The sequence below is a fragment of the Phalacrocorax aristotelis genome, chromosome 18 (genome assembly GCF_949628215.1).
Source record: "Phalacrocorax aristotelis chromosome 18, bGulAri2.1, whole genome shotgun sequence".
NCBI classification, from domain to species: domain Eukaryota; kingdom Metazoa; phylum Chordata; class Aves; order Suliformes; family Phalacrocoracidae; genus Phalacrocorax; species Phalacrocorax aristotelis.
The window spans coordinates 8781576-8801495 of NC_134293.1; the positions used below are offsets into that span (position 1 = coordinate 8781576).

The window sequence follows — 19920 nt, forward strand, 5'->3', positions numbered from 1 at the left end:
CAACATATTTCAAGCATCACCTAAATATCTGAAAGCATCAACGCTTCAGGTTTTTTGGGGGAAAAGTAAGACAAGCTATAGTACAGGAAAGCTGATGTCAGTTTAAGTATCTTTCACACAACACAGCAGGACACAGTGCATGTTTAATTGTCCCACTGAATCCATGGCAAAGTGATTTGCCCCCTAATACAGAGTAAACTATTGGTAGAGGCACAACTGGAATCCAGGTCTCGCTCTCCTGGGCTGTGCTCCCAGGCACGTACATGGCAATAAGAAATGGATGAAACCACCTGGCCTTCCATGTCAAAGCCTCTACCTCTAGCATTCAAAAGCTGCACTTACAGATTTCAATTGACTGATGTTACTTTCCTCTCCATATCCGTCCTCAAGAAACATGACTGCTGTAGCAAGCGCTAGGAATTACTATGCAATCAAAATAAGTACTGATCCGTAATTATCCGCATAGTCTGGATAAGAATGCCTACTTGGACAGTCCTGTTATTCGTAGCATCGTGGTTCTAATGTCGATTCACAAGAATAAATTTTTAGGCTGAGGTGTAAGTGTTCTGAAGGTCTATCTATCACAGTTGGACTTTGCACCCACTCCAGCTAACTCTTGTGATGCTACTGTAAAGCTACCGGTAGGAAAGAGTTATCATCCTACATCACTTTCCAGTTCAAGTTTGGGGGTGTTCTTTCAGCTATCTCCACCTCATGGCCAAAGAGGTTTCTAGTCTAAGCACTGCATCTAGTCTCAGAAGTTTAACTCCCACACTTGAGTTCACAAGAACTTGATGCATGAATAATTTGAAACTACAGGAAAATAGGATGAAAAGTTAAGCTGGGAGAACATCAATTCCAAAGTCAACTAACACAGATGCAGGCATTCTTGGAAAAATCAAGCTACTTCCAGCATGGGAATAACCTTCCCCTAACTTAGTTAGCAAAGCTTCTCAGGACCAAGTCTGGAGGACAACAGTTCCCACTTGGCAGACAGCACCTCCATTCTTATGCTTTGGGTAGGACCCACTTCCCACTCTCATTGCCTTAACACAGTAGCAAGTTAGAAACGCATGCACTAAATGTGAATTTCAAACAAAACAGTGAGGCTGCTACAATCTACACAACACCAACAAACACTGCTGCTTGGATTTCAGTCATTATTGCTTACACATCCCCTACGGAAGTTCAAAGCAATTCAAGCACATGCAAAGATAGACTGCAAGTATCTTTGGTCTAATAACCCAGATCTGTCACCTGAAGCCAACCAGAAGCTGGAATTTTCATTTTAAAAAAGGAAACAAAGCAAGAAACATTCCACCAGAACAAGTATTCCACAATCTCATTTTGAAGGATGTGAATAATTTTTTTTCCTCCAAATTTCCCTCCACCACCCCCCAAGCTTTTTTACACTGCCCAGGACATTACTTTTCTAGCAAAAAGTGTTCAGCAGTCCTCAGAAGCCCATCTCTGAGACAGCCTGCAACCTAGATAATAAGGGCTGTATCGGCTATTGATTTTTGAATGGTTTTCTAGGTAGAAGACAAAAGATTCCAGCAACTTTTTTTTCCTTAAAGAAATACAACTTTTATGACAAGCTAATTTTTAAAAAAATTGATAGCAGATTCCCAAACGGCTCAATCGTGTCTTCACTTGCTGATCAAGGACAGAAAAAGACATCTGCAGGAACATGGTGCATCTTGTATCAAGGAAACATGTCGGCTGTAGATCATCGCATCCGTATGTGCTGCAACATACCAAAACCTAGAGCTGCAGCAGTAACTTCCAAGGCTCTGGCCTGCTTACGCTTGGCTGGTGGTACCCAGGAAAAGCGCCAGAAGTCACTGGGAAGGTTACAGAAGAGAAAGTGAGACTGGCCATGTAGCATCATTAACAGTAATCACCTACCCACCACCTCGTGTCCTCTGCAGCCTCTTCAAGGCAGAGGGCAGCAAGCTCTGCTGTGACAGAGCTGCTACCACTTCACATAATTCAGGTGCTACTAAGATGCCCTTAGTAAACATCAGTTTATACCAGTCTGATTCAGTCCCCTGAAAAAAGGCTTCACACCCACGTAGATCAATGTCAGACTTTAGAGCAAAACGCCTCATTCTTGTCTGGCATTATATTAAATCCAGAAGAGCACGGCTATCCCAACCTGAAGCTGCACCCTGCAGGAGGCTTCCCCCCAAAGGTCCAACACTGTGGCTGGGTAAAGTTTTCCCACACAGATTTTCCCATCAGAAAGCAAAGCTGTTAGACATTTGCCAACAAAAAAACTCCACCACTCAAGGGGAAATTAAAACATACAAAGATTGCTTCAACGTGTGATATTTGACTAAGCACTTAAATTTTTATTTCAAAACATCCAGCAGTGATTTTTCCCTGCCTTCAACTTTTTTTCTTTCCCCCTCTGCTTTAAACTGGAATGGGAGACTCTCATACAGCAAAGTTCCATTGGAGAAAAAAAAAAAAACCAACCAAACATAAAACACTATCACCTTTCCCAACATCATTATTTAAATCAGCTTTAGATGGTTTTATACAACACTTTATAGCCTTGGAAAGGGATGCATTCCCTTGACAAAGCATCAGCTATCCAAACAACTCAGGCATGGGAAAATTGTTCAGGAGTGTGAACTGGGGAAGGTCTTTCGTGAGCAGAGATACAGTCTACACTGATGTAAGCGTGGTAGCTCTGAACAAAGATCTGCAGGCTAATAGATATGTAAGACAAAAGACATGTGGTTCTCATTGCAGCTCATGCTTTAGGAAGGGGGTACCTTGGAACAGATCCAGCTGGGATAGGTTTATCCCATTACTCTCCTATAATTTTCTGCCATTTCAAACCATTTGACAGTTACTGTAGTTTAACATCACACCCCCTACAGACTGAGGCCTGTTTGACAGGCCAGCAAACAAAGCCACCCCCACTTGGAGATGAAATATGCACCATATGTGAGAACGGTGCAAGGCACCAGGCTAGCACCCACTCTTGTACTTCTGTGACACGCCGATGCAAATCTGCTGTGTGGATGCCTTATCCCAAATCCCAGCCCAAATAAGCGGTGCTAACATAAGCCCTCCTCCACAGCAACATAACTCATACATACTAGGTATTAGCAAGGGAAGGAGGAGAAGAGGTAGAGACAGGATGGACGAGCCCTGAATATTAAATTCCCAAGTCCCCATTTAAGGGAATTGCAGGGGAAAAAAAAAAAAAAAAAAGGTGAAATTCAAGAACAACTGGAATCAGGTTAAGCCACTCTCTTGCTTTATACAGTGCGGCTCATTCATCTGAACAGCTGTTTCACCTCTGGAGAAATACCCAGAGAAAACAGAGGGGAGGGGGAGAAGCCTAAATTGTTTGCTCTGCTGAAGCAGCAAGATACAGTAAATCAAAACTGATTTACATTAAGTTCATAAGAAATTGGTTTGGGGTTGGGGGCGAGAGGAAGAAAGTGGGAGGCTTGGTTTTAAACAGCTATTTGAAAGCTGCAGCTCTTGAATAGAGCTCTGTAATTAAGGTCTTTCCTTTGTTGAGCAGAACAAGTTTTTCCCCGCAGCCGAGGGCTATAACAGTTCCCTCTGCCGGCATCACCGGCGCCTCCGCTCCGGCCGGGGGGACAGGCTGCCCCGCGGACCCGGCGAAGCCCCTTTCCCCTCCCGACGGGCTGGGGGTCAAGAAGGGGAGAGTTTGCGGGTTTCACTTCCCAAAGCTCAGTTCCTCGATCCCCTAGTCGCTCCCTGCCCCAGAGAGGAGCACTGCTGCGGGCAGGCGGGGAGCCTCCCCCTCCCCACGTAAGGCGAGGGCAGCCCAGGGAGACCCTCGGCGGGAGCTGCTGCCCGCTGCTCCCCCCGGCAGCGCCCGGCCTCCTCGCCGGGGAGGCGGACCCGGTCTTACTCACCGGCGACTGGCGAAGCCGCTGCCCGGCGAGCCCGAGCTCTGCTCTGGGTAGTTGTGCTGCAGGGTTGATGCTGGGAATTGATAGAGGAAGCCAGTCCCTAGCGCGCATCCATGCAGGCAGCAGCACCAGGACAAGAAAAGAGCGAACTGCATTTTTGCAAGAAGGTTTTGCTCCCGCCCGCCCCCCCCGCCTTCTCCTCTCACACAGCACGGCGGGCGCGGGGCCCCACCGTGCCTCCCCCAGCCGGGGTCACGGCGGGATCCCACTGCGCGGAGGTGCCCCCGGCACCGGGGACGGCGGGGCAGGGGTGCCCGGGGCACAGGGACCGCTGCTCCGGCTCCCAAAGGGAAGCCCCGTCCCTCGGCGAGCCGAGCCCCGACGGCTGCTGCCCGCGCTGGGGGTCCGGGGCCAGCGCGGCTCGTCGCGCCCAGGGCGCGCACAGAGCCCCGGACGCCTTTTCAAATTTGGCGAGGTCGGTCCGACTCCGTCAAAGTGGGCGTGGGGTTTCGGCGTTAACCCTTGCCAGGCCTCGCTGCAGACCCCGCTGCGAAGGGGCTCCCATCGGCGAGGGCGGCCGGGCACCCCGGGGCCGCACGCTGACACCCAGGCGGAGCTGGCAGCACCAGGCTCGGCAGCAGCTTGGGCTCCAGCTACCCCGTCAGCAGGCAGTTTGGGCACAGGAGGAAGCACGCCTGGGGAGCCCGAGGCCCAATCCCAAACCGTCCCTGACACCTGTGTCTGCCTGATTAACCAAGAGCCAGTTTGAGCAGAACCTGCTGCACCCCAAACACCTGGTGCCTGCTGCCATGTTCGCACTGCAGAAGTTACACACATAAAGTAGGAAATAAATAATTTTTAAGATGCTTCATTCACAAGGTAACCAGTGAAAAAGTAATCTCTGCTTCAGCATGTGCATCCTGCTTGTTTTGGGACCACTCGTAAGCACCCGGGATGGCCCTGAGCTTGGAGAATTGCACAGTCAGCCCCAGCCACAGACAAGAGGAATGTTTTTGCAGTCATGGAAAGATGTGGGTGTTTCGCAAAGGCAGCACCCCGAGAAGGAAACCAGCAGTGAGGCTCCCTCTCCACAGCAGCTGAATTTGAGATGAAAGCCCTTGTACATCCCCCATTTGGTGATGGTGGCACAGGCCCCATTTGCTGTTCCCTTTGCAGCTCTGGAACAACCTGGGCTGTTGCAGGTCACTGACTGGCCAAGCAACTGAACCAAACACCACAAGGAGGGATTTAATTTTTCAGATGACACAACTGCTTTTCTACATTTTTACCCTCAGATTCTGCAAGCTCACAGTACCCCCTCTGCACCCTCGCCGTTTGTGCAGCCACCCAAAGACAACCCTGATTTACCACCAAAAGCAAATCTTGCTGGGGTATCTTTGGAGCCCGGGGCTTCCCTGGACGGCTCTGCAAAGGCAGAGACCTCTTCCTCATAGGGGCAACACGATCCCTGTGAGATTCTGCAGCAGCTGGAAAACGATTCCTACAAGGTACTGGGAAAATGGCTAGGTGATGAGCACCTACCCCTTCCCCCACAGTGCCCACCTCCAGAGCCTGCTCACGTAGATAAATAGCCCCTGGCTGGAGCCTGAAACCAGACAAGCTTAGACTGCAAATGAGGCAGCAGGTTTTTGAACAGCCACTGTCATTAATCACTGGAGCAAATCACAAAAGGAAGCAGGGGTGCAGTCTGCACTGCAGCTCAGCACGGCCTCCCTGGGGCTGCCCCACAGAAGCCCTTGGGTGTTCTGGGCCCATGGCCGGGGCAGACAATAGATCGGCCCTCCCTGGGCTCAAAGGGAGTTTAAAAGGTCTGGGCCAGCAGCACTGAGCTGCCAAGCCTGCTCAGAAACAGCCATCATGTACTTAGAAAAAGCCCTCAGCATATGGAGCTGAGATGCAACAAGGCCCTCTGTTCCCAGCCCTGGATCACGTCAGCCTGAGCACCTTTCCCTTCAGTGCCACCTCATCTTCAGCAAGGGAAATTTCTTCCCTTCCCATCTCCTACCCCCAAGAAAACACATAGCTCCCAGCAACTCACCCTAGGATGTTCAGCCATTTTGCTCCTAGCCAGTCATCAGGAAATCTCTGCTCAGCCTGACAGGGTAACAAAAAAGAGGCTTACTCTCTGGTCTCCTCTCTCAGTAGGGCTACAAACTACCTAACATACACCCTTCTCCTGGAAAAGCACTCAGGAGCTGCAGCACACCCTAGGGCTGTTCTCTGAGGCTCCCCTGCCCTTTCATCTGAGTGATCATCCTCAGCTGTGTGTGCACAGCCAAACCGGGTGCAGCTGAACCCCCACCCCTGGCAGTTTGTTGCAGCTCCAGGCTGTGTGCTGAGGGCCTGGTTCAGCCTCATGTCCCAAACGCACTAAGTTCCCCCTCCTGACAGGCTGAGGTAGATCATTTATCAGTATTTAACAGCACTAAATGGCACCAGTGGCTTTCTGACCCATTCTCCTGGCTTGGGTTAGCCCCTTCAGAAGCTCTTTGCAGACTTCAAGTCTTAGCTGTCCAAGAGCATTTTATTTCTGGTTACATGCAAAATTTGCTGCTTCAGCCTTCACTGACTTTGCAAGACCGTAGGAGATATTAAATGCAGGTGATTAGACAAGACATGATTCTGGCAAATTATTAGAGACATCTGTAGGAAGCTAATATTCTTCGTATTTCATGAACTGAGAGATTGGAGACCAGAGGTCAAATGACTTTGCTCAAGATTGCAAAGAGCTAAAGGCAGAGCCAGAAACAGAGCTCAGATCTCCAGGCTCCCATTACTTCTGCCCTGTCCCTAATGCACACTTGCTTCTCCTCTGTATGGCTGATTTAAAACGAAAATGAAGAATTAACTTCCAAGCTGATTTTGGAAAAAAGAGAAGAAAGGGTGATACTGTCTACTGTAGGGGGAGAATTAAAGATGACCTTTCATTTGAGTCCTTTGGATATGCATAATATAATCAAACACAATAGCAGTAATAAATGAGTATTTTTTCTCCGCTGTCTCACAGTGCTTACTAGTGCAACATATTCTAGCAATTTCTCAAAACTATGTTGATAAATTGGAAATGCAGTGATGGAGGTAACAAAGACAGCCAACAAAAACATAATTCATTCCATTTATCAGAGGGACTAGCTCTGAGAAGAGAACCCTTGAAATCTGAACAGTCCTATTCCTATAAACCAGACGTACTATATTTCAAAATATAAAGCTATACTTTTTATGCCTGTGCATAGACACGTTAATTATGGATTTGCTCAGGCAATCAGGGCTAAATAAATTATTTGGATGTATTTCACCAACTTGGTTCAAGGTGGAAGAGGCAGGGTATGTTCTGGAAAGCCATGATGCATGGAAGCACAGAGAGAAACAGTAGAGAGCCAAAGGCCAGGTTTTCATTTTACCAACCCTATTGACTTTGCTATCATGAAAAAGCAGTCCCTGGAGGGCCTTCTCCCGTACACTGCTCGCCTTCCATGCAAGTGACAGCCTTACACGGTCATGTCAGAAGAGTAATCCATTGGACATGTGTGGGCACATGGGGTTTCACATGATCTGGAGTGCTTGTCAGCTTCCTAGTCCATTGGGCATACCTTGGATATAAGGCATCAGAAACTGTTCTGTAAAAATATCTATAATTTCTTTAAACATATATCCCTCATGCAAGCCAGCCAATAAATGGGGTGGGGGGAAATACTGACGATAAAAGGAACATTCAGAGTTTAGTCTGATTTTTGTTCTGTTGTAAAGGAAAAAGCAGTGGAATGATACAGCAAGAGAGGGGTTTGTTTTCTACAATGTTTTCAATTTAAAGGTGGCTCAAAAAGGTAGAAGAGCACTGTCATACCTGTAAGCAGAGTCCAGCCCCAGAACTGCAATGCCATCTCGACTGTTCCGCACCACTTACAGTATTACAAAAGTCAGTAGTTAGCTGAAAAAAAGAGTTGCAATGTTGTTAGAATCACGGCAAACATATTTTGAAAGGCCCATCCCTTGGATTTTGTGAGTGTGCTTTTCATGTGGGTACTAAGAAGAGGCCAAAGGAAAAGCAGCTTTGTTATAGCTGATAAAACCTTGTGGAGCTTTAGAATTATGATGTGTCCTTTTGAAGTTAGAAAGAAGTCATTGATAAGACCATCTAAAACCAAAAATATTTTGGATAAATCTCTCCTAGCTTCCTAAAATGCCTAGATTATTTCATTGTGATGCAACAAAGCAGTCAAGGAACCTTCGAAAATTAGAATAGATGGATAAGAGCTTAGTAACAGTAAGAGTTCAAGATCTCTATTATAAATTAAATTATAAGATTACTAAGGTTATTGTAACGCAACTATTACTGGGGAGTCAAACTGAACCTGAGCAAACTGAAAATATTAGGGGACTGTGGTGGTTTTTCTTTTACGCTCGCGTGTGAAAATTTCCTGAATTTGACCTGGAATAAATCAGTCACAGCTGAACTTAAAATGGAATAGAACTGAAAAAATGTCACATTTACACAAGCAGTTTAGCATATCGATCAGTAAACATAATAGACAGTGATATTGTATGAAGCACAAGAAATAATTCAGAAGTCATGACTTTGGCAAAATTCATTGACCTTAGATGAGAACTTTGCCTGAGTGAAGCACTTGTGCAGGTATTATAAAGTAACGTACTGGATAAAATAACTCAGATTGAAACATAATTCAGCAGATGGAAAATGTGATGACTCAAGAGGTCAGAGAGACTGACTACATCTGGTGGAATTACACACTTTGAGCGTTATTGTGCCCTGGGAAGAATAATTTCTGTCACCTTTGATGTCAGGCAAAAATTCTCCCAACCAGACATGCACTGAAGCCCTGATCTGCACAAGCCCGGGGAGTTTGTGGACACACCTGTGATCCATCAGACTCACCAAGAACGCAGTGAAGTAGGGATTCATGCAGGTGTGATAAAACCAAGGCACAAATAGCACCAGGTCTGTTGCACTCAAACCTGCCAGAGTAGAAACACATTCAGAAGCAGCCAGGAAGGACTGCATGGGTTTTCTCATCCCTCTTCCTTTTTCCTGCTAGAAGGCAGGATCTATTATACATTGATTATTGTTGGCACAAATTTGTCTGCCTTCTTCTGAAAGACCTCATGACAGAAACTCCCCGTGCTCTTCTGAACACACATTCTGATGGTTTGCACTCGGTACTGGTAGTTTTTCTTAACATCCAACCTCAGTCTGTTTTGTTGCAATTTAAGCTTTTAATTTCTCACTTTCTCCATTATGGATGTAGAAAACTATTTCTTCTCTCTTTGAGCAGACTCCTAATTCCTCAAAGTACTTTTAAAAATGTTTTAACACCTCTTCTTGCCTTTTAGAAGCAAAATAATCCCAACTTCTTCAGACTTTCCCTGTAGGTCATATGTTACATACTTCTGATCCTTTTTGATATTCTCCTCTGAACTTCTCAGCTGGTCAACATCTATCTCATAGTATGGTACCCATAACCTGTACGTCTGCGTAGTATCTCTGCCCTGCTGAGGATTTGCCTTTTTGACATCTGTACATCACTGTTAATCCATGCTTAGTTTGGGATTCTCTACCTTTCCTGCAGAAATGCTAGCCTGACTTTTCCCCATCCCACATTTGCTAGTTAAAATTATTCCTGCCAAAGCACAGTGCCCTGCAGTTGTCCTTAATGAGTTTCACCTTATTTTATTCAGATCATATCACTGATTTGTCAAGATCACTTGAAATTTTAATCCTGCCTTCCAGTGTTCTTGCATTCATTTCCAGCTTTGCCTCATCTACAGATTTAATAAGCATGCTCCCTCTTCCATCACTGAGGTCACTAAAGAAAACATTGGGAGGTCTGTCTCCATGTCTGTATCCTCAGACTGTGTTCCTGTTAATTAACTGTTCATTAAACATTATTTAGTCACTTGAGGGCTGCCTGCTTGCTTGAGGCTGTACAGGACATTGTATTGGGTTTGCATGGCAAGGTTTTGGTGGCGGGGGGACTACAGGGGTGGCTTCTGTGAGAAGCTGCCAGAAGCTTCCCCCATGCCCAATGGAGCCAATGCCAGCCGGCTCCAAGATACACCTGCCGCTGGCTAAGGCTGAGCCCATCAGTGATGGTGGTAGCGCCTCTGGGGTAAAACATTTGGGGGGTGTGGGGGGTGTGGGGGTGCAGAAACCTCACAACTGTAGTCAGAAGAGAGAGGAGTGAGAATACGCAAGAGAAACAGCAGACACTGAGGCCAGTGAAGAAGGATGGGGAGGTCCTCCAGGCACCAGAACAGAGGTTCCCCTGCAGCCCTTGGTAAAGACCATGGTGAGGCAGGCTGGGCCCCTGCAGCCCATGAAGGTTAGTGGTGGAGCAGATACCCACCTGCAGCCTGTGGAGGATCCCATGCCGGAGCAGGTGGATGTCTGAAGCAGGCTGTGACCCTGTAGGAAGCCTGCACTGGAGCAGGCTCGTGGCAGGACCTCTGGGCCCATGGAGAGGGGACCCCACGCTGGAGCAGGTTTGCTGGCAGGACTGGTGACCCTGTGGGGGACCCACGCTGGAGCAGCCTGTTCCTGAAGGACTGCACCCCCTGGGAGGGACCCACACTGGAGCAGTGTGTGAAGAACTGCAGCCTGTGGGAAGGACCCACATTGGAGAAGTTGATGGAGGACTGTCTCCTGTGGGAGAGACCCCACGCTGGAGCAAGGGAAGAGTGTGAGGAGTCTTCCCCCTGAGGAGGAAGGAGCAGCAGAGGCGTGTGGTGAACTGACTACAACCCCCATTCCCCGTCCCCCTGCCCCACTGGCAGGGAGGAGGTGGAGAAAATCAGGAGTGAAGTTGAGCCTGAGAAGAAGGGAGGGGTGAGGGGAAGGTGTTTTAAGGATTGGTTTTATTTCTCATTACCCTACTCTGATTTGATTGGTAATAAATTAAGCTAATTTCCCCAAGTCAAGCCTGTTTTGCCTGTGACAGAAATTGGTGAGTGATCTCTCCCTGTCCTTATCTCGACCCACAAACTTTTTGTTATATTTTCTCTTCCCTGTTCAGCTGAGGAAGGGGAATGATAGAGCGGCTCTGATGGGCACCCTGAACTTATAAACTCTCCAAACCACAGGCGGTCTTGAACTTCTATAACAAAACAAAGTACTTTGTGGAAGTACAGTGGAAGGAGCTACCAAGTATCAGGCTGCAATTTTCAATGGCGTCACTGCCTATAGGATATCCAGATTCAGTGGTATCTGAATGTTTAGCTGATTTGAAAATCCATCCTGAGTCATGGTCTCTCTCTGAATCTCAGAGAAGCAAGGACTTTCATGACCAAAGAATGTCTCAGTTTTGGACTCTAGCCCTGAAATCCTCCTACTTCTCTCAATTTCCCCATGGACCCAGGTTACCTGACTTGAGCAACCCAACATGAATGGGAGTCTGAGTTATCTTTCTGTATCGTGCAAATCACATAAAAGGGAGTGGGCTTACCCCCTTCCTGACAAAGTACCCAAGTAAAGGCACACAAAACAGATAAGAAAGGATTTATGGAAATAAACACCCCCTTCCCAGATGTTGTGCCACCCATCCTGTGGAGCCAAGGAACAGAAGAACTAGGAGGGATGCAAGTAGGGAGACGGGAGTCCCCTTTCCTCCACACAGCCAATCCGTATATTCCATCCATATTTTTCCAGCTTTTATTGATTTTTTTCAAATGTCCTAGGAACCCTCCCTACGGGCCATGACAATGAGGCCTAACCACAATAGTCTGCTTTTCTTAGCTGGCTTTCACAGACCCCCTAGAAGTTGGCTATGGTCCGTCAAAAGTTTGTGGGCTGCAAGTGAAAATCACTGCACTGCAGCCATTGTACAGGGACCACCACCTCCACAGCATGATTCCGCCCAGCTAAGATCTGAAATTGCCTCCAGTATTTTCACTTCAGGTACCTGCAGTTAAGGTGGATGAATAGCAGTCATATGCGTTCTACCTCTTCTCTCCTCTACCTTGCTCCACAAACTCCTTACCAGCTAGCCATGTCTCTTCACGCTGTAAACTTCTTACCACTCAGTGCCTTCCTGCACCGTCTTTGCCTGTGTCGGACCTTACTACACAGGCTGCAGGACCTTCTGTTTCGTCCCTGCTGCAGGTGTTTCCCAGAGCCTGCTCTGGCACGGCTTTCACTGTCTCTGTGTGTCAGCCACAATCCAACTGTCATATCCGTATTTTCCTTACAGTTCTGTCTTCACCTTTTTCTGCTCTTAAAGCACTGTGTATCTAGATTAATGGGACCCCACTGATAACTAACACTACATATTCCTTGAAGCATTCACATGAGCCTCTCCCTTCTCTGTCTTAATTCTTTTCCCAAGATCCTGTTTTTCAAATTGAGCCTTCTTGTTTTCATAGACTTTGTCTGTTTCGATGTGATTAATCCCTTCATTATTTTAAAATCATTGACTGAATCACAGCAAGATCTCTCTTTAAACAAGATAATATAAGGCAAGACTGAAGAGCTTTGGTAACTGAGAGCTGAAAGGCACAGTATTATTCTCATTTTCCCTGCTTTATCCCCTTAATCAAATCCTTCTTAGGTAGAGTGAGCAGTACTGAAAAGAGCACTCTGAAAAAGAACGCACCAGTGTTTTATGTAATAACAATAACACCTTTTTGATATATACTCTGTTCTTACCATAATGCAACCCAAGATCCTGTTCAGTTGTTGGGGTCTTTTTTTCTACAGCTGTGTGTTAGGCTGAGAGCTCTGGGGATTATTTAAAGAGAATATTCTCCAGATTTATCAATTTACCATTATGAACGTTTTGCTCCATTCATTCTAAGGGGAGCAATCACATAAATAAACCCCAACACCATTCAGTGGCACTGTCTTGCTCTTTAGCTGGCTCTCTACCTAATCTCCTCTCTTGAATCTTACAGATTCCTCCATGGAAGCAATAAAAAGGCAACTAAGGTGCTAAATAGGAAAGAATCATTGTAGACATTAATGGCTAAAGTCACTGCAAGGCAATTGGATCCAAGTATTTCTTGGCTATGCACATGTACACTAATGCTAGCTTAGGCGTTCACAGTATACTCTATTGTCACCAATGGATACCATATCTAATGGGCTTGGTATCCAAAATCCACCCCTCTTCCAGGACCTCTGGGTGGTTTTGTCAAACAAGCTTAGTCTGAGTACCTTCTTGAACTGGTTGCATGCAGATTTCCCTCCCCTCCTCGCTTCCATTTCTGAATGACCCAAACCAGAACTGCTAAATTGTACTTTGCAAATATCCAGCTCCTCACATAGAATGCGAGAGCTGCGTTCCTTCACCACAAGAAATACCCTTCATCTCTCTCTGTTTTCTGTGCTGCCTAATGGAGATCAATCTCTCTACAGATGCAAATCCAATCCTCAAATAATCTTCTGGGATTACACTGGCTCACAACCCTTCATGGCACTGGGTCTCAGGCAGGAGGGATACATGGACTGTCAGTCTACACCCAGAAAGAACCTGGCTGAACCCCCGACCTAGCAGAGCCATCAGGCAATCTCTCAGTGCCTCCTTTTATAACACAGGCTTTAGCCCTTTGTTATATATTGTGGCTATTGTAAAGATAATAGAAATTGAATAAAAATTATATGGTATAAATAGTAAGAATAATGAAAAAAGAGAAAAAAGAAGCAAGATGAGATGTAATCTGAAGAGGGAGATAAATTGTTCTTTTTTTTGGCAGAAAGGAAATGGTAAAGTCTGCAAGATACTATGAAATGTTTAAACTGATTGTTGCCCAAAAAGAGAAATAAAAGCTTTTGACCAGACTAAGGAGATTTTTGGTATGTGATGGAATGGTAGGACAAGACTATCAGCCTCGCTGTGTGCCTGGAAAGAAGTGGCTCGCAGCAAAACATTTTTTGGTTCAATTCACATCTTGAGTATTTAACTCTAAGATTGTTGTGAAAAACCCAGCGCAGTGCCCCAACTGCAGGGTGATGCAGTATTTTGCATTGAAAACAGGTGTTCAGCTGGCTGGCTTTCTAGCAGAGCACAGTAGATTTGTCCCAGATTTTCTGTACATGATCTCTAGGTAATACTTGCCTTCTTAAAAGATGTTTCAAGATAATTAGATAATTATTTTCTGTGTTCTAAACCTTCCCTGAACTGACTGACAATAGATTTACAGAGCTGAGCTGTAGGTCAGGCAGAGAGCGAGTCTGGCCAGCTTACAGAGGTGAGCGGACTTTGGCAAAAGCAGTACTGCAACTCTGGAGCATCTCTGAGAACAACCACAGCTTGTAACATATGCCCTAGCACACTGCAGTTATGGCTAGTGACTTACTGACCTGCAGTCTCTGGCTGTGGAAGAGGAGAGCAAACAGTCTTGATAACCCAGCCATTCATTTCCTTAGTGGTGAAGCTGCTTTAGGTAAAGAACTACATTAACTGAAACTCTCCACTGTGTTTATTCATTTTAAATGGCTTTGAGATACAGTTTCTTCGAAAGATCCTGTATAATCAATCTCCATTGTTCTGTATATATTTGCAGAAGATAACAGCTTCCTTAAAATATGGTGTGCTATTAACAGCAGTAAATATATAGCCTTAAACCTTAAAATGTAATGCAATTAAATAAGAAATATGAACCTAAGGAGGTTAAGTGCAATCAACCACTGACATTTACATTTGATTTGAATTAAAATACACACAGAGGGAAATAAAGGGCCTCCGTACATACTTGGACAACAGGAAATCCCCTGGATGTAAAAATAGTGAATTTAAGAATGGAGAATATAAAGGTCTAGTTCAAATTAAAGATTTTATGACTGAGGACTCCATTAAATCTTTGAACACTTACAGTAAAGAGTTTGGAATGCTTCCAGTCTGATTTTTTATGTTCTCACAAGTGATAGATTATACTTCTGAACTTCTACGGCAAAAGAAAGAAAGAGTGATTGTATTAATCCATCTAAATCTGGAGCTTGCTAATTAAGATGAAAACTATAACAATCTGTGCTTAGGTGAAGCATAGTATTTTTATAACCCAGCTCAAGGCAACATCACTAGCCAAGCCAAAAGTAGAAGATTTAAGTTTTCAAATTATTGAAGAACAATAAAATAACGAACCACTTCATATTACGTGATCAACAGTCTGTACTAAACATGAACTCTTTTATAGTACTCAGTCTACTTTGCTTTTTATGTTTCCAAGACATTCCTCCTGGTGTTTAAAATACATAGTACAACAAGCTGCTTCTAACTCTGCCCCTACCTGCAGAAATGCAAGGATCTTCTGTTGCAGCAAGTCCGCAGTGGCAGGCCAGGCCATGTTCAATCTAAGTGCCAGTCTCACACATACAAGTACTTGTAGTCATAATATATTAAGGAGGACCTTTCAAATGAGGAGTCTGCAAGTGAGTCAAGCATTGGAAACTAATGCACTACTTTCCCCAAGTTTCAAAGGGAATCAAGGCAAAATTATTAAGGCTATAGATTTTTAAGTTGAGGGCATAGAGTTAAGCATTCATCACTGTATCCAGGTACCTAAGCAAAGGAGCAAGGATTTCAGACCTTGTTGCAGACTCCTCAAAACATACTAATTACTGGTATAAATCTGTTGTCTCTAATGGCATACTGCCAAGAGGTAATTGAGCCTTAAACAAATATGAATGTGAGGCATCTGAAAAGACAGCTGATTTGGCCCAGGGTGTTAGTAGAAACATAATGCCTGGAAGGGCAGCATGGTTAATGAACTCCTGTGTTTGGCCATAAACTCTAAAGTAACACATAAGTCAAATCAGAGGATGAAAATGAGAGGAATCTTCCTGTCAGTAGGATCTCCTCTCCTATAGGACCACATGGCAGTCCCTCTAAAGGCAGTTCACACTTTTTGCTTGTTTTGTATGAAGTCATTGAGAGTCTGGCCTTGAGTGAATAAATAGATCAGACAATGTTAATAAATGCAGGCTCTTTCCAGACCAGCAGGGCCGGCAGAGACCACAGCTGTCAGTAAGAAACAAAACTTACTTTGAAATTTTATATTGAAAACAAAAAGCATACGGGTCTAATAGAAAAGGTTCCATGAGCCCCTGTGAATCACGAATAACAATTATCCTTTGATTGTCTTGTTTCAGTACCTTCTAGTCTACCACCTATGAAACCATTTTTACCAAACATAAAGAAAGGTTTTCCTCCCAGCCCAACAAGGCCGCCACGCTCTCTCCTAAGTGTAAAGGGTGCCCAACGCATCCCAGCACAATATTTCTCATTTCTCACTATCAGACTGTCTTTCTCTTTGACTGCTCTCACAAACATGTATTGAGAACACCAAATTTAAGAGGTCTGACTAATGGTATGATGATATGCATGCTTCAATTCAGGGTACATCTGCACAGTAGCTGAAAGAAATGGTCCCATCCTTGTACCATGTGGCCACCTCCCCACTGGTCCTCGTTACCTTCTTTCTGTTAGCACCAGGTTTTTGTGCAGTTACGCAGTGAACAGGTTCAGGGAGCTGGTGTCTTTTTCTTCCAGAAGCATCAGACTAGTTTTCAATTTAATCAGTTCCATCTAAACAGGTAATTGGAAGGAAGTTAGACGGAGAGCTGGGGACGTGAATGGAGGCAATACTACTTCTCTGAGTGGGTGGTGATACAAGTTTATGTCTCATGCAAAAGAGCATGCATCCACACCATAAATTCAGAGTCCAGGCTCTGTCAACAGGCAGTGAAGACTCTCCTAAATAGATGCTTCCAATGGGTAATTCAGAATACCTAAACCAGAAGCCTGAAATTGGACAGTATGAATGTGATGAGACCATAATGTCTCAGTACTCTAATTCCCACACAGAGTTGAGGCTCCATTTACAAATGCAAATGATCTGGGTTTAGCAGAAATACTTTTGCTTAATGTTTTTTTCCATGGAAAAATTGAAACTTTCCCCTCTGAGGGGGAAAGAAGACCCTCCGAAGGGCTCCCTGCTAACACAATAAACATCTGTGGGTTCTTTCCTCTCAAATGTTATTTTTCTAGGGGGTCCCTCTCTGATGAATTAGCAGTCCTAGTAGATCATGGCAAACAATCCTGCATACCACATCTTAAGAAATGGTGCTTCTTGGAACAGATCGGTTTGGTCTGCCTTAATGCAGGCAAGTTAACACCACATTATCAAATGCACTGAGGTCACCAGCCTCCATCAGATGATCTGCTTGATCCTTTTCAGACCAAAAAAAAAAAAAAAAGAGAAAAGCTTGGATTCCTCACAGAAATCTGAGTGCTCCAAGCTGGAAGCAGTAGGCTCGGCCACTCACAGCCCACCCACCTACAGATCAAGATGGACTGGAACAACCTCCTCCATGAGCCAGAAAAGTGAAGGGGGTTGGGAGGTGGGAGGAAGAGTTTCATATTTCATCTACCCCTTTTAATAGAAAACAGAACATGGTGGGGGGTTGAAAGTAAAATGGCAAATCCCTGGAGATCCTAAGTATTGGCCTTGCGAGTCAAAACTGTCAATTACACCATGTCCCCTCCAGCTCACACTTCTTGAAGGGAAGGAAAGAAAGGAGGCAATGGACTGGCACGTTTAGCCACTAGGTGTTACTGTTGCTCCACAGAACGTGATCAGAGCAACAACTTTAGAATAAGCAAAACAACATGCATGAGAGAATCATCTGCAACTGTACCTTAAGATTTAAACCATACAAACTAAATCCTACTTCTGGATTCACATATTGTGACTCAAAAATAAGAGCACTTTGGTGTGTTTTCTTGGGGGGTGGTGGAGGTAGACTGCTGCTCCTTGTGTTTTGTTTATACATTGCTGCATAAATGGAGCAAGTCAAATTCACTCCTTGGGAACTTCCACTGACTTTGATGAAGGTACATAAGGAGAATTGGGCCACTTAAGATGTCACTGAGTTCACATCCACTGGTCAGGAAAATACACTGGCCGCTGAGTTGCCTGCCTCCTCTGTGACTGACCACAGCCTGCACTGACTTAGAGGCATTTTAATTAATCCTAGATCTGCTGTCAGCCAGGTGGGTTCCTCAGGCAAGTCATTTAACCTTTCTCTGCTTTTGTTTCTCCATCTATACAATGGAAATAGAAATCCTCATCTTCTCTGGGAAGGACTTGGCAATCTGTTGGCATGAACCTAGCAACAGGTTTTGCCTGAGCTTTTCCTGTTGATTCCAGAATAGATTTTCTGAGAGGCAAAGCCTGAACTGAGTGCTTACCCATCCTTAGTAGCCACTTTTAAGTGAAACGGGCTCATGATAAAGGGCAGCATTCCACTGCACCCCTTTCAATGCACCTTAGTGTCCTGTTTCCATTTGGTCCTTTTTCATAGTTCTACCAAAACATTATCCTGAGGACAGCCACACTTCATCCAAACCTTCATCACTTACTTTATCAACTAGGCTTTGAAGCTCAGAGACATGTCCCTTCCTGGAGCTTCTTAAGCAACAAGCTTTGAGTTTACAACAATATTGATCTTCTTAATTTTTAATAACAGCCTGCAGTGCACAAAAATAGGTTTTTCTTCCTTTCAATTCTTATATTCTATGCCTTGACCCCAAATGAACCAGCATAAATGAACAGAGGATGTAATGGAGGTCTCTGCCGGCGCCCGCTAGAAAGCTGCTCTGCACACACACAATAAATGTCATGCAACGCACAACAAGCAGGCAGAGCATTCATTCTCATGGTAAGTCTTGCCATGTGGTTGTACTTCTAACCAAGGCATTATTTTCACATACAACTTGATTTGAGTGCTCTAGGGTACGTTTTCCAAAGTTTAGAAACATTGTTACAGCACATTAAACAAAGTACCATTACTGAGCCACAAAATCTTATGAAAGATTTTTTGAGTTGTTTTCATTGGAAAATTTTTATATGCCACATTAAATTAAATATAATGCAAACTTAAAATACTGTTCTCCAAAAGACTGAATGATTTGCAAGTGTTAAAGTATTATCTGAAAGGTGACTGGCTCTGTATTTTACTGCAGCTTCCAGTAAAACTGTAAGCCTCTAACTTGGAGGCAAAGTCCTCTTATCTCCAATTCAGGCAACAAGAATCACACGCCTTGATACCGCAATTAATGTGTCTCATGGTTTGAGTTCTCATAGACATTTCTAGAGTGAAGAGCAGTTTTATTGAAATATTACTGATAGCCTACAATTGCTTTTGGCTTTTGAAGGAAAGAGGAGGATCTGTCCATGGAGAATCATCTGGAGATTATAATTTTTGCTTGCTACCAAAACATTATGGTAGAAAAACAGCCATTTAATAAATACAAGACTTATAGACCATTACCAGTATTGTCTGGAAGTGGTTCACTTACTGCTGGCATTTTCTCCCTGCTGCAGTCTAACAAAGAGTTTTAAATAAGTGAAACAAAATGGCCTTGCTGATTTGTACACGTGTACTCTCAGCAAACAATACATCAGTAAGTAACATAACTTTGCCCTTATGCCTAAGGCAGATGCTGATAACATCAGATATACTTGACTTAGATGCCTTTGAAAATGTCACCCTAAGTGGCTTGGAAGCTTAATTCCCACTTTCTGAAGTGACTCCAAACCCTAAATCACATGGATAAATCAAAAAATTGCAGCTTTAGTCAGCTGTGCTCTCCTTAGTCTTCAGTGGCTAATATAAACACACAAAGACCCTATCTGACACTTCATCTAAAAATTAATCCTAATTGCTTTCTGGGCAGCTGCACAAACAGCCAGCTCTACACGGTTTCAGTTACCTTTTACTCTTTTTTTTTTCCTCCTCTTCTGTGTTGCTGTCCACAATAGGACCCTTTATAACACATGTGCTAGTGGCAGCTAATAACATGTGCCAGCTAATAAGAGAAGCTGTCCTAATTTTTTCTCTCTGGGTCACCCTTTTTGTCTTTTCTTTGGAAGTTAGTAGGACTGGAATGTGGAAAACAAAATAGCTGCAGAAAGGATTAACCATGAGTTGTCCCAGGTCATTGTGAATTTGGTCCTGAGTCACACATGGATCTTCACGAACAGA

At 44.5% G+C, this 19920-nt stretch overlaps 1 protein-coding gene across 8 annotated transcripts in view; it reads right to left on the reverse strand.

Moving 5' to 3' along the window:
- Nucleotides 1-19920, reverse strand: part of COL26A1 (collagen type XXVI alpha 1 chain) — a 196484-nt gene that overhangs the window by 175741 nt on the left and 823 nt on the right. For 2 of the 8 annotated variants that reach the window (XM_075112780.1, XM_075112782.1), the window contains exon 1: nt 3909-4377. In XM_075112780.1, coding sequence (XP_074968881.1) covers nt 3909-4060 — 152 coding nt within the window. In that variant the 5' untranslated portion in view covers nt 4061-4377. Of the gene's footprint in view, nt 1-3908; nt 4378-7770; nt 7855-16346; nt 16460-19920 lie in introns of those variants that run through there. The other 6 variants (XM_075112781.1, XM_075112779.1, XM_075112785.1 and 3 more) reach the window with 4 other exon arrangements.